This window comes from Nelumbo nucifera, chromosome 1 (genome assembly GCF_055504915.1).
Source record: "Nelumbo nucifera cultivar China Antique chromosome 1, China Antique-T2T, whole genome shotgun sequence".
NCBI classification, from domain to species: domain Eukaryota; kingdom Viridiplantae; phylum Streptophyta; class Magnoliopsida; order Proteales; family Nelumbonaceae; genus Nelumbo; species Nelumbo nucifera.
In genome coordinates, this window is record NC_142649.1 from 131163818 (window position 1) to 131177860 (window position 14043).

General features: G+C 39.7%; 1 protein-coding gene and 1 long non-coding RNA gene across 2 annotated transcripts; both read left to right on the plus strand.

Annotated features, from left to right (window-relative positions):
* The first annotated feature begins 438 nt into the window (after positions 1 to 438).
* Positions 439 to 6633, plus strand: LOC148803834 (uncharacterized). The gene is made up of 3 exons (XR_016080150.1): positions 439 to 668; positions 6046 to 6127; positions 6296 to 6633. It is a non-coding gene; the product is annotated as an uncharacterized LOC148803834 (long non-coding RNA).
* LOC104608161 (Pentatricopeptide repeat (PPR-like) superfamily protein) lies at positions 2480 to 4939 on the plus strand. The gene is made up of 2 exons (XM_010274055.3): positions 2480 to 2919; positions 3011 to 4939. Exon 2 carries the CDS (start codon positions 3072 to 3074, stop codon positions 4770 to 4772), a length of 1701 nt encoding a protein of 566 aa, XP_010272357.1. The 5' UTR covers positions 2480 to 2919; positions 3011 to 3071; the 3' UTR covers positions 4773 to 4939.
* Positions 6634 to 14043: the final 7410 nt, after the last annotated feature.

Here is a 14043-nt window from a genome sequence, read left to right on the forward strand (position 1 = left end):
TAATATATATCAATTTTGATTATCCGATAAATCATAAAAGAGAACATTTTTACCTATTTATCTCACAGGCAAGAATGAGCAAAAGTTGGAATCAGACACACATAGTACTTCAAAATTGAGTGTAGTTTTCAAGTTAATGGACCACCTATTAACATTCATTTTTGGCTCATAAGAGTCCTTTAACACATGGTTGCTTAGTTTTCCATATGTGAAAATTCAAATGTTGTGCCCAACATTGATTGATAAATGATAATAGATAAGCCAAGATCATTTTTTATAACAATCTTTTCCGTATAACAAACAATCAACGGGTAATCAATAATACGTAGGTTAACATTGTGGTAGATTAGTTACCTGAAAAATAGCTGAACAAAGAAGAAAATAGCTAAACAGAAAACAAAGGTAGACCAGAGTTGCCTCTCTAAAAACGAATGTAGATCTACCTAAAAGCGAAGGTAGATCAGAGCTGCTTCTCTGAAAACGAAGGTAAACCTACCTAAATACAAAGGTAGATCAGAGTTGCATCTGAAAACGAATGTAGATCTACCTACAAAATGAAGGTAGATTTTCCAACAAGATAGGCAACCTAACACCAAAAAAAAAGATCAAAATGAGATACCAAAGATTGAAATAATAGAGTTACTTCTCTCAGTTCTCAAAGATCGAAGGTAAAGATTGCTACAATTACGTTTTTCTTGTGGTTCAAAACTGTTCTCTTCTCTTTCTCTCTTTGAGGGTTTCACTTTTCAATGATGCAAAACTATGTTCCATTTACTTTGATAAAGATAACAAATTTTGCTTTGATTTTCATAAAACAAAATTCTCTCTTATATTCGATGCAAACTCTGGTCTATATACATTTTTAAATAAAAAACCAATGCATTTTTTGAATACTTACGAAAGGAATGCAAATTTGCAATGGTTCAACATTTGCACTCCAACCAAATGCAGTCTAAGCAGCAAAACCAGAACTATGAAACCTCCCATCTACATTTATCTTGAGGTAGCATCTCATCCATGGTGGCCAAAGAAACTCTACTCAGGACCTAATTGCTCTTCCCTCCATTGTCTTGTGATTTGGGCTTCAAATCCTACTCATCTCCAGATAATTCCTGCATGTAACATTTATAATTTGACATCCATTGTGCGAGTTAAGCAAAAATTGTCTAAAACTCACTATGAGTTTTCAGCATTTCTCTTAAATTCACAACTTTTCAAAACGTTTAAAATTCATCATGTCAGTAAGCTTTTATTTTCCAAAACTCACCTTCTATTAGTACATCGTTAATGTTTCATAACAGAGGTGTCCATGTCAGCAGAAATAACAATTTTTATGACCAAATCACCTTTAAATGGCAAGTTAGAGGAAAAGGGTCTTTTTCATTTTTCAATTTTCCTTTTTTTTTACATTTTTAGTGTTTTGTTAAAATTTCTAATATTTTTTATAATTTCTGTTTTTTTTTTACATTTTTCTATTTTCTACCATCTATAAATTTTTCTATATTTTTTGTTATTTATTTGTAATTTTTGTGTTTTTCTATAATTTTTGGTGTCTATTCTACCAGTTTTATTTTATGATTTTGTTTTTCAATTTCCATAGTTTCTATAATTTGAAAATATATATTTTTTATTTTGTGGGCACTTTCTATAATTTTTATATTTTTTCTGTAATTTCTGTGCTTTTATTTGAAAATATTTTTTGAACTTTTTCCTTTTTTTTCATGTCTAAATATTAAAATATATGTATATATTTTATATTTTTCTATGTAGGTTAAAATGGTAATATATTAACAGCCGTTAGTCTCTTTAACGTCAAGTTAGTAACATGATGAGTTTTAGACATTTTGAAAAGTTATGATGAGTTTAAGAGAAATGCTGAAAACTCATGAGTTTTTGACAATTTCCAAAAACTACAAGGGGTGTTTGATACAATGGTGTTGTATTGTTGATGCATTTTTTGTTAATCCATACAAATTTATGTGAGAAAGGTTTTTTACCTAAAAAACATTTTTGAGTTGTTATCTATACAGACTATACCTAAAACATCAAATTAGATGTTTCTAAACATACTTTTTTTAGTTGAAATGACACTCATATATATGATAACACATTTCTCATAAATTTGTACAACAAAATGCTAATGCACCAAACACCTCCTATATCAATTTCAATTAAAAAATTCAATGCCATCACTCACCAATTTAATCCATTCAAGAAAGCCACTTCTGTTTAATTCTTTGGCTTTTATGCAAAATAAACCACACACATCTAGAACGATGCCAAGTTATAAAGAGCATAAGCAATTGTTTCTATCTTTTATAGACATATTTATTTATATAAAGAGCATGAGCGATTGTTTCTGCATTTTCCACATAGAGGTAATTAGCTTATCTACTGTATAAATAATTTTTTCTTGTAATTTATTCTGGTTTTCACCAATTACCTATATGATGTTTTTGTTTCTAGAATATCCTCCCGAGTTTATTTATCAGAGAAAAAAGTATGCTCCCAAGTTTGCGTCTTCGAAACTTATTCGGGGCAATGTTTTTAATTAGTTGTTGACCCAATTGGTTTGATCAATAGACCTGTCACTCCACCGTGATTTTGGGTTCATTTAGCCCCTAAACCATTTGCTTAGCAAAGATTTTGACGAGAAAAGAAAAATATTGATTGAATCAACAACACAGGCATCTGATCAAGCCGTCAGACCTTCCATGCGAATCAGGTTGATTATGATTAATATGGTTGTTTTTGCAGGGCTATTCAAAACCGTTCCAAACATCTCCAAGCAGCTCAGCTGGACTCGAATTCATCCCTCCATGACTCCAATCCATCTTCCTCTCTTTCGATCTCTCCCGTGCTTTACTTTTGAAATTGCTATTCGAGCTAATTAGAGTTCCAAGGACCCTGAACTTGAAGGTTTGATGCTAGTTTCCCTCCATTACTGTTTTCAGTTGATGGTTGATAGCAAATCAGGTATAAGATTTTATACTTCGAACTTGATTTGCAGGAGGAAGGTAGAATTACTGAACTAGTATTCAGCCAGTTTGGTGGCAGAAGAGGGCACGAATATGTCACAGATCCACCAAGCTTTCAATCTTATACAGAAAATGGTGAAAAGCCCACCACTCAAAGCTTTCTCAATCTTCAACGAATCAATCCTGCAAGGTTTCCAACACACCAATGAGTCCACGTCCGCTATCCTCCACCTCCTCCTTTCCTCAAACATGTTAGCACAAGCTCAGTCCGTTCTTCTACGGTTTCTCTCAGGCAAGCTTTACTCTTCTTCCTTCACTTCCTCATCTCTCCCATCTCTACTCCACCATTTTACGCAAACCCATTCGGGTCCAAATTCACTTCTTATTCTTTTATATGAAGCAATCATCGGTGCTCTTATCCAATCTCAAATGCTTCAAGAATCCCTCTTTTATTTCACTGAAATGCTTAACCGTGGCCTGGTACCCAGTCCAAGCACTTTCAATAACCTATTGACTCATCTTCTCAAGTTGGATTCTTTCGAAAATGCTTGTTGCGTTTTCAATGAAACACAGGGTAGAACTCAATTAGATATTTACAGTTATGGAATAATGATTAAGGGTTGCTGTCAGGTTGGTGATTTGAGTAAGGGGTTTGAGCTTTTATCTCAATTGGAAAAGATGGGCTGGTCCGCAAATGTAGTCATTTATACTACTTTGATTGATGGGTGTTGCAAGAACGGCGACATTGATCAGGCAAGGAAGTTATTTTCTAAGATGGAGAAGCTGGGTTTGGTTGCCAATGAGTTCACTTATACAACCATGATTAACGGGTGTTTCAGAAAAGGCTTTAACAAGGAAGGGTTTGAGCTCTATGAAGAGATGAAACTTAAGGGGACTCTTCCTAATATTTATACTTACAATTCGGTGATTAGTGGGTATTGTAAGGATGGTAATCTGAAAAAAGCATTTGAATTATTTGATGAAATGCATGAGAGAGGTGTTGCTTGTAATGTTGTCACTTATAACACACTAATTAGTGGATTATGTCGAGTACGGAAACCCGTGGAAGCTGAGAAGTTGGTAAGTCGGATGAAGGAGGCTGGATTGAGTCCAAATTCAATCACATACAACACTCTAATTGATGGGTTTTGCAAAGCTAGAAAGTTGGACAAGGCATCGATATTGTTTGATAAGATGAGGTCAACTGGCCAATCTCCATCTTTGGTTACTTATAATGTTTTAATTGCAGGTTTTTCTAGAATTGGAAATTTTGAAACAGCTGCCTTTCTTGCTAGAGAAATGGAGGAGAGGGATATATTTCCTTCAAAAGTAACATATAGTATTCTCATTGATGCTTTGATCAAATCAGACAACATGGAGAAAGCCCTTGAAATGTTTTCCTCTATGGAGAAGGCTGGCTTGATGGCAGATGCTTATATTTATGGCATCCTGATAAATGGGTTCTGTGTCAAAGGTAACATGAAGGATGCATCCAAGCTGTTTAGATCAATGAGTGAAGTGCATTTGAAGCCTAATGATATAATCTACAATATAATGATTTATGGTTACTGCAAAGAAGGCAATTCTTATAGAGCGCTGAGGTTGCTAGAAAAAATGCACGATAATGGAATGCTCCCAAACATGGCTAGCTATAGTCTGACCATTGGTATCCTTTGTAAGGATGGAAAATGGCAAGAAGCTGAGGTTTTGCTCAATGAGATGGTAGGATTGGGATTGAGTCCTTGTGATTCACTTTACAGTTCTATAGCTAAGGCAAAACTTGAAAACAGTTAAGACTCTTAGAGATGAATTTGAAGTATTATATTGCAAAGTTAGATAGATAAAAGGGTCAGGAGAACATGCTAAGTGTTTTTGAGGCTCAATCAGAAGTCGAGGGTTTCTTGGAAGGCTTCTATCTTGTATAGTGTAATCAGTATTATCAATGAAGTATAAATACTTTATCTTGGATCCTCTGTTTTTGTGCTTTGATCAGGAACTGAAATAAATAATCAGATTGTTGTACATAGGGGTGTGAATTCCCAAACCAACTGGATCAAATCCCTCCAAAAAGCAAACATCTTTTTATGGGTTCAGTAACAGGCTCACAGTTACCCAATGGGTACTTTGTTTATTGAATTGTAACTCATCATTCTCTCTCACTGCAATCTCCATCATCTCTTTGATCTCTTCCCCTGCAACTTAATGGGACTCTGTCATGAATAGTTCAAATTAATTGTGGAAAGTGCAGCTAGTTGGGTGTTATTACCAGGACCTCAGCACCAGATTGGGTATTATTTATCCCTAGTTCATTGTACTGGTTTTGCCACAGAAATACCCTTCGATTTGATGTTGACAAATATTGACTAAACAGGATGACCTTCATCTTTATATTTCATAGAAGTTATACAAGATCTGAACTTTATGTTTGTTTGCCCTAATTTCTTGCTTATGTTTTGGAAGATGGAAGATAGATTTTGATTTGAAAGTTATCGAATTAGAGGAAAATTTGTTCTTTCTGTAACTTAGTTGATCCATTTAGAAGAACTTTTCATTTTTGCTAAAGATAATGGATGACTTAGATGGTTTTCTTTGTTTCGATTTTCCAAATTGAAGATCTTTATATTTTACCGGTGAAATAACAGAAATTAAAATTGACAAAGAAAAGAGCATTATTTTAATCCAATTTGTCTGCAGAAATGCATAAAAAAGTTAATAGATAAAACAAATTTTGTATAATTGGCTGTCAAAAAAACTTGTGTAATTATATTTATAACCATTACGATGGGCACGTCTGGAAGGAAAATCTGCACCAACAACTACATTTCATTGAAAACTGCACCAGCAATTATATATCCCACTTTTTTGGGTTCACCAAGTTGGATTCACAGATATGTTTTAGATTTCTATTCCTGTATCTGTGTTCTTATGGGGGTTCTGCTTAACTTCTGTTCTTTTTAAGTGGAATTTCAGCTTCTTCGGAGTTAAACTGTTATATTGTTCCTGAATTCTGAAGAGTAGTTTTTGTTTTTAGTATCTTGGGCTGATAAAGTGACAAGTGCGTGAACAGGTTTGAGTCTGAGAGTGACCTCTTCATGCAAGGAAATGCCAAATATTTTGTATCCACCATTGATGGCCAGGACCGACATTGGGTAAAACCATTTTATCTGAATAGGCATTGGGTAAATGTGTTCAACATATTTCTGATGATCTCAAGTAGAGGAAAATGTTCAAAAAAAAAAAACTATTGGCAAGCACAATTTTCGTTGATTCACTTGCTGCTATTTCATTTTTCGTTTTCTTATTGTAATATTCCGCAGGTGGAAGCTGGAGAACAATCTTACGCCCCGTTTGGTTCACGGGAATAAGGGTCTTGAATCGGACCCATTCTGATTTCAACTGTTTGGTTGGGCGGAATTGGAATTTTATTCCCATTCCTGCTGCAATGACATTCCCCATTTTAGTTGAGGAAACGGCCATTCCCTGCCCCTCTCTTAAGAATCAAATTCCATATTTCTGTTGATTTTAATTCCCATTTTCATTTTGATTCCAATTCCAATTGACTGTGATTCACACTCTTAACTTCCAAATATGAAGCCACATGAGTTGACCAAGGTGCATTATTGTTTTTTCCTGTTGTCCATATATTTTAGGCAAAATTCTTGATTGGTACATGTAATTTGGGTTAATGTCACTTTGACTCCCAAATTTTAAAATGCAATAATTCAATACCTAAACTTTTAAAATATGTCAATTCAGTACCTATTGTTAACCAAACAAAAAATGCACTTAAAACATGACATCAAACCAACTAAACAGAGATGGGATAGGGATCCTCTGATGCCTATCTCCTCTCCTCTAGAATGACTAATATTATCCAGTGATTCAATTCAATCGGTGGGCTATTCATTGGATGACATAAACCAATAAAAGTTCCAAATTAGATAAATCTGATTGTCCAAACTGTGCATTTCAGCCAATTCAAAGGATGTTTTGCAAATTCATGCCATAAAACAACAGCTTTGTGTTTGGGTTATGATTGAGTCAGCCCCAGGTGCTATGTATCACTTTCGTGGCCATCTTATCTCATTGGCCACGTTGGCACCATGTTAGATAGATAAGTGCGATCAAGATAGGAGAGCATCGTATGTATCAAGAGAACAGCTCCGTTGGGGATTAAGTCTTATTCCAAAGACTTTAACAGACAACATCATCCCGATAACGCCAGATGCCTCATCCAAACAAGATACGAATCTTTAACTATAAAATGATAACCCCCTTTCGAAGTGTTCTATTCGAACTAGCACTGCTCTTAACTGCTTGGCCCGATTACCCACCATTCTCGACATTCTTTACTAATTTGAACGTCCAAATACTTACCCAGAGCATAATAACTTCTCAAATCTTTAACCACTTTCTTGATTTCATATCTTGCAATGAAGTGAGATTGCCTTCACCAAATCAATGGCTGCTATTGGATGGGACCTACTTAGAGTGGTGGGACCCGGCTGGAATCCACTTAATATCTCTGCCGCACTTGAGCATCAGGTTCAAGCCATGAACCGCTACTTCTTACGGTGGACAGAAGTAGAGAACACTGATAATGAATTTTGGAATACCAGGACTGAACTCTAAAATTTCCCAAAAGAAAGAGTTAAAAGACAATGACATGTGATTGGACAGGAGAGGAAACGTCGTTCTTTCAAGAGTCCTTATCAGGGAAGCCATACGGATGACCACGTGGCCCATAACACGGCCTCAAATCCTGAACAGTAGAGATGATTTTAGTCACTAATTGTCCCCACTCACACCACCAAAACGCCCAGTTGCAATCTATCAGTTCAATCCACTCCGACACCATGTCAATCAACGTCAACTGATGGAGACAACACGACCCTCACCTCTCGACTCTGTGCTGCGGCTTGTAGTCTTCTTCAGTGCTTACTCACTCCACCATCACCACTCGTTACCAACTCACTCTGACCACAGAATCACCGAGCTGACTCGGAATAACCCGGTTTGTCGGTGATTCTTACTGAAAGGCCTTTCGTAGGAGTCAATTGCGGATCTGGTAATTGGATGTTGTATGGGTCCCGCCTCTTGCCTGCTCAGATACATCCTGTACGAGGATGGGTAAAAAAAAAAATCTGTATCTATTATCTTGGGTATGTCGTTTGACAAGAAATTTGATATTGAATCCTAAATTTATTTTAATTGGAAAATATACCTGTTATTTGGGAATTTTGGACCCATCTTATCAACCCAAACCCATTGACTTGATTGGGCAAAAACCAAATGGTGGAATGATATGAGACATTGAGATCGTCCAAGTATGCACATGATGGCACCCAATCACTGTCAATAATGTTCTTGCATTGTCAGCAGGTAGAAAGAACGTTGAAAGTCGTCAAGATTCTGTCCTTAGCTTTGGATTTCTAATTCAGGAGAATAATTTGCCGGAAAAAAAAAATGAGGAATGTTGATTAAAATGTATATAACTTGATCATGAATAGTGGAAATCTTTATTAAGGAAATTCTATAAACACCTGCAGTGGCACTTGGATCAATTAATGGGTTGGGTCTGAATTTTGCATTCAGATTATAATTGGGTTGGGACCAATTTTTATTATTCTGAATCGATTAAGACCCAATTCAATTATGTAATTAATAATAAATAAACGTTTAATAGTTTTTTTTTTGTAATTTTTATTATATTTTACTTTCAAAGAAAATTTTAGTTTGGTATATAAGATGATTTTATAAAAATTACTTATTTTAGCAATATATAAACCCGTTTAACATTTATTGTCATTTTTTGGTAAGCTTATATTATCAAAATTAGCGTTCCCAAGTAGTCAGACCCGATTATCCCATGTTTATGGTTTTAAGCGTTTGTTTGGTTCAACATCAGAATTGCCTATTTCTCTAGATGGGAAATAGAGTTGGATTACAAGAGATGCATGATTCTTAAGGAAGATTGAATGGGCCTTTCTCATAAAGACTCTGATGTGCTTCGGATTTTCTCAAGTTTTCTACAACCTCATTTTAAATTGCATATCCTCCCCGAATTTCTCCATACTTTTCAAGAATGTTGAAACCAAATGTTTGCAAAATCTTACCCATGGTTTCAGATTTGGAAAATCTAGCGTGAAGCTTACCACTTACTTTTCGCCAATGACCATGTTGTATTTGGAATGTGTTACAACTCTGATGTTAATCAAATTTTAAATGTGCTAAGTTCATTTTGTAAATGGTCGGGCCAGGAGATCAATTTCCAGAAATCAGCCATTTAGTTCAGTGCTAACACTGAGAAGAACCCTTGTTCTTTCAAAATTTGGTGTCTCCACAATGAAGGCTAATCATAAATATCTTGGCGGTCCTATGCTATCAGGAGAGCAAAAGTTAAAAAAGTGGAATTACTTAATTGATAGATTAAAGTCCAAACCATCGGGATGGAAAAAGTCAACTCTTTCCCACGCCAGTAGGTCAGTTTTCATTAAGTCCACCCTTCAAGCACTTCCACAATACATCATGTACACTTACCTACTATTAGACTTGTTCATAGGCCAGGTCAGGCTTTTACTCTTCACTAACAGAAACATGTTAGGCCCGAGCCCGAGTCCAGCCCTAATAAAAAGTTCGAAGCCCGAGCCTGAAGCCCGACCTAATAAAAAAATTAAAGTTTTTCCCTATTCAATAATCAATACAAATCAGAATTTATTTATATTAAAAAATATATATAAAGAAGGGAAAGAGGATGTGGAGAAGAAGAATTTGGTTGGAAAAAGAAGGGAAAGAGGTGAAAAAAAGAGGGGTATTCAACTAGAGTTTTTAGGTTTATTTATAGGTCGGGTCGGGCCGAGCTCGGGCCGGGCTATTTTGGCAAATCCCGAACCCGGCTCGAATTTATTGCAGGCTGGGCCTTTTGGCCCGAAGTTAAGCCCGCAAGCCTATATACCTGTTCAAGCCTATCCAAGGACCAAGCCGGGCCGGGCCGGCCCATCGGGCCACTTGGCCCATGAACAGGTCTACCCACTACCAATGAAGACTTGCAATGACCTTAATAACATTTGCTGAAACTTTTGGTGGGCTGATTCTGATTCGGTTGGAGTGCATTTACGTAAGTGGTCCTTGCTTTGTCAACCAAAAGTCTGCCGTGCGCTGGGTTTTCGTAACATGGCAGCGACTAACGGAGCCCATATCATTAAGTTGGATTAGAGGTTGCTCAAGTTCCCATCCTCTCTGTGGGCGCAGATGTTACATGCAAAGTACATTAGAAATTCTAGCTTCTAGAATTTAAAGCCAAAACCTGGTGATTCCTATATTTGGCGGGGTATCCTCGCATCTAGATCTCATTTTTGCAAAGGTTGCCACAGGATTGTTGGTAATGGGTGGGGTATTGATGCTCTCTCACATCCTTGGCTGCCACATGACGCAACTTCTATCCTTCAGAACTCATTATCCAACACTCAATCAATTGGAACCACGAGTTGGTGAATCGATTATTTTCACCTCATTCTGCTCAAGCAGTTCTATCCTCAGATCTCCCATTGCACAATAATGTTATGGAGCACCATCTTGTTTAGACCCTTACTTCTCACGGGCAATTCACTACTGCATCAGTTCATCGTCTCCTACATTCGAAACTTCCTTGTTCATCAAATGCGGGTTTCCTGTTTGGGAATTGTAAATGGGCCAAGTTTTGGAAATTAAAATGGACTTGTCCCAAAATTATGATTTTTTTTTCTAGAGTGCCTTAAATGAGGCTCTACCCACAAAGAGTAGGTTCAATGTGTGGAGGAACAACTTTGACTCTTGTTGCTCACTATGTATGAAAGAGGAGGAAACTATAGGCCATTTGTTCCTTAAGTGTCCTATTGCAAAGATGGTTTTGTTTGGTTCTAAACTTCAAGTCCGAACTGACCTATTTCATCAACTATCAGAATTGATATCATTTTGGATTTTTCCTGAGGTTTCCTCTTCCACATCCTCACATCCTCCAGACCTTTTGGCCTTCTCCATCCTTTGGTACCTGATGCTGTGCAATCCGGGCACTCCTAACTGGCAGTTGACTAGCTCCTCGCTGGCGACAGACGGTACCTGAGAAGAAGACGGTGAATGATTCCCGGAAGACTTGCCCGGTGGGAATACTCTGATGCTTAAGTTAGAATGCTGGAGAAAGCAGTAAAGAGTGCAAAAAAGGCTAAGAGTGTAGGTCGCGCTAGATCACTGAGTTAGCTCGAGATAAAGTTCAAGATATTCAAGATGAGATATAAGGTATTCGAGAGAGATCCCTTCCCTTCAACTAGGAGGCTCTTATATATGAGCATTCTTGTCAAATCGGGCGTAATCACCACTAGACCACTGTCGCAGCCGTTATCTATCAGGCTTGCGCAGGTGATCGTTGCAGAGTACTACCCAATCGGATGAGTGACATGTCCCGGAAGGACAGACACGCCACCATCTGTCGAGAGACGTGGAAGCAGTCTTGTCGGGCTGGCAAGGACTGCGCCGTCGGTCAGGAGACGTGGTGCAGTCTGACGGGTATGGTCTTGTCAGATATAAGCTTCCTGAAAACATCGCGTCGCTTTGTAATGAATTGTCTTGTAGCAAGCTATCCCGCAGCGAGCTCATAGGGATACTTCGAGGTGATTCCTCTTAAGGTTGCCTTTGGGGCAGTTTTTCTGCCTAAGAATTGGAGCGAGCTGGTTATCCTAGCCCGCGAGCTGGGATAGACTTTGTCTTGGAGTATTCCCTTTGAATACATCGGGGGTCCTCAAGCTCGCGTTGCAGCGAGCTCACCCTATGGCGAGCTATGACGTAGCGAGTTGTCATGCTCGTTACTTAGTCGCGGTCAGGCTGTTGTTCTGAGTTGTTACTTGTGTTGAGTCATGTCCACGTGTCACCGTCCCAAGGGGTCGGGTCAAATCACCCTCCATCAATTGCCCCCCACTCCTCAGGCTAAGGGTGCTACCTTAGCATGAGGAGTTCATGAAATGTGAGTGGATTTGACCCGAAGTTCAAACTTGATTGACTGATCGTATTAAATGCGCGTGCAGACGTCAGGGGGTCTCTAGACCTTTTGAATGCCAAGAAGAACGTGCAGAAGCGGCTCTCAATTCCGGAAGGCGTGCAGCCATCATTACCTTGATCATGGGAGACGTGAAGTCAGTCACATTTCGGTTTCAGAAGTCGTACGGTCAGCTTGACTGTGAACCGTTAGATCTGTCTCAATCTGAGCCGTCGATTTGAGGACACAGTGGCTATAAATAGGAGGACCCCAGGCCTCATTTCTTTTACGCTAACTTGCCTTGCCTTCGGAGTCTGAGGTCGCGTCTTCATCTAGCTGCCCGAGCTCTTCTTCTGCTCACACCGTCTTTTCGGTTCATTTCTTCCCTTGGGAGTCTTATCATTTCGTCAGTATGCCTGGGTATCAGTACCATGTTTTTTCTCGGGGTGATGACCAAGATGACGCCCCCTCGAGCTCAGGGGGAGCTTGGGGACAGGCTCTAGAAGCTCGAGAGGCTTCTGGCGAGACTGCTTCTACCTCTTGGGGCAGGGAGCCAGATAGCTTTGGTCCCTCCTCCATGTCAATGGAGAGATTTAGGACCTTAGTTCTCCAATTTAACCTCCCCAGAGACCTCGTCTATAGTCTCCCTTTCGGTAACTATCCCAGGGAGCACGGTCCCGATGAGATAGTGATTTTCCAAGAGCAGCTCATTATTGGCTTCCGTCTTCCTCTGCACCCTTTGATAGTGGAGGTTTTGAATCACTTCAACGTCATTGTTCACCAGCTTCACCCCAACTCCATTCGCAATGTAGTTGGGACTATCTCTTTATTTTATGAGTATTGTCTTCCCCTTAACCTTGACATTCTTTCCACCATCCTATGCATCAAGAATGCTTCTCCCGGAGCGCCTCCAGAAAGGCGTTCCTACTATTTTTCTCCCCACCACGGCTTCAAGCTCTTATACGAGCTGTCAAACAGGATCTCGGCCTAGAAGTAGGACTATTTTTTTGTTCGCAACCCCGAAGGGTGGCCCTTCCCAACTCACTGGAGGGCCGCCATCCAGGATTCAGGGGTTGAGTTCGACCCCGAAGTTTGGAAAACGCTGCAGTCTTGGGCAACAATTGGCTTCCATTGGTCGGACTACTTGACTGAGGAGAAGCTCGCGTAGGCCGACCTGAGCCCGGGTAGGTTACCTTTTAGGTGGCGTAGTGCCTTGTAAAAAATTCTTATTTTTTTACTAGACTAATACCTTGTGATTTTTGGCAGCCATCATGTCGAGTGTTGACGCTCGCCGCCTCCTGTCCGGCAACCAGAAGCGCAAGGCAAAGAGGTCGTGCCTGATCGAGCTTCCAGTTCTGGGGGTTTTGAGTTCAAGTCTGCTGACCCGACCTTCGCTTCTCCATTTGAGGGAGTCGCCACAGAGGGTGGCGCAGAAGAGCCTGAGCTCCCAACACAAGGGCAGTTTCCTTCGTTTGGGTCATCCCGCCCCTTCCCCTTCCTGCAGTTCCCTACCGGGAACAGGGAGGGTGTTAATGACTACATCGTGGCTGCACGAAAGAGCCGAAGGGCGATCTACCATGAGGAGGTCGCCAGCTGGGGAGAGATGGACCCCAAGGAGCTCACTAGGTTTGTCTCCGCCCACTGCATGGTGGTAAGTGTCCTTTCTCTTCCTTCTTTCTTTTCTCTCCTTTTCTCTTTTTTGACCTTAGTCTTCTACTGGCAAGTGAACTTCGCCATCCACGCCATGGCCTTCTAGACCAACATCCACTCCGGTGACGCTCGTAATCAGAGGTCAACCATGTAGAACTCCAAGGCGAGCTCAACTGGGCCCGAGGTGAAGTCCTTCAGGCTCAAAAGGGGAGCGAGGCCCAAGAACTGCTCGTCCGGGACCAGGAGGCGCAGATTGGCCGGCTATCTGAGGAGAGCGCTCGCTACCGGGAAGAGTCATCAAGGGTGGCGGCGGAGAGGGAGCTTCTTCGCCAGTAGGTTCGAGACTTGGATTCCACACTTTAGGACCGAACTCAGAACTTCGACACCATGGTGGAGGTCGAGCGGGCT

Excerpts from the sequence above, each read along its gene's own strand:
- LOC104608161 (XM_010274055.3), top strand. The coding sequence starts at position 3,072 with ATGTCACAGATCCACCAAGCTTTCAATCTTATACAGAAAATGGTGAAA.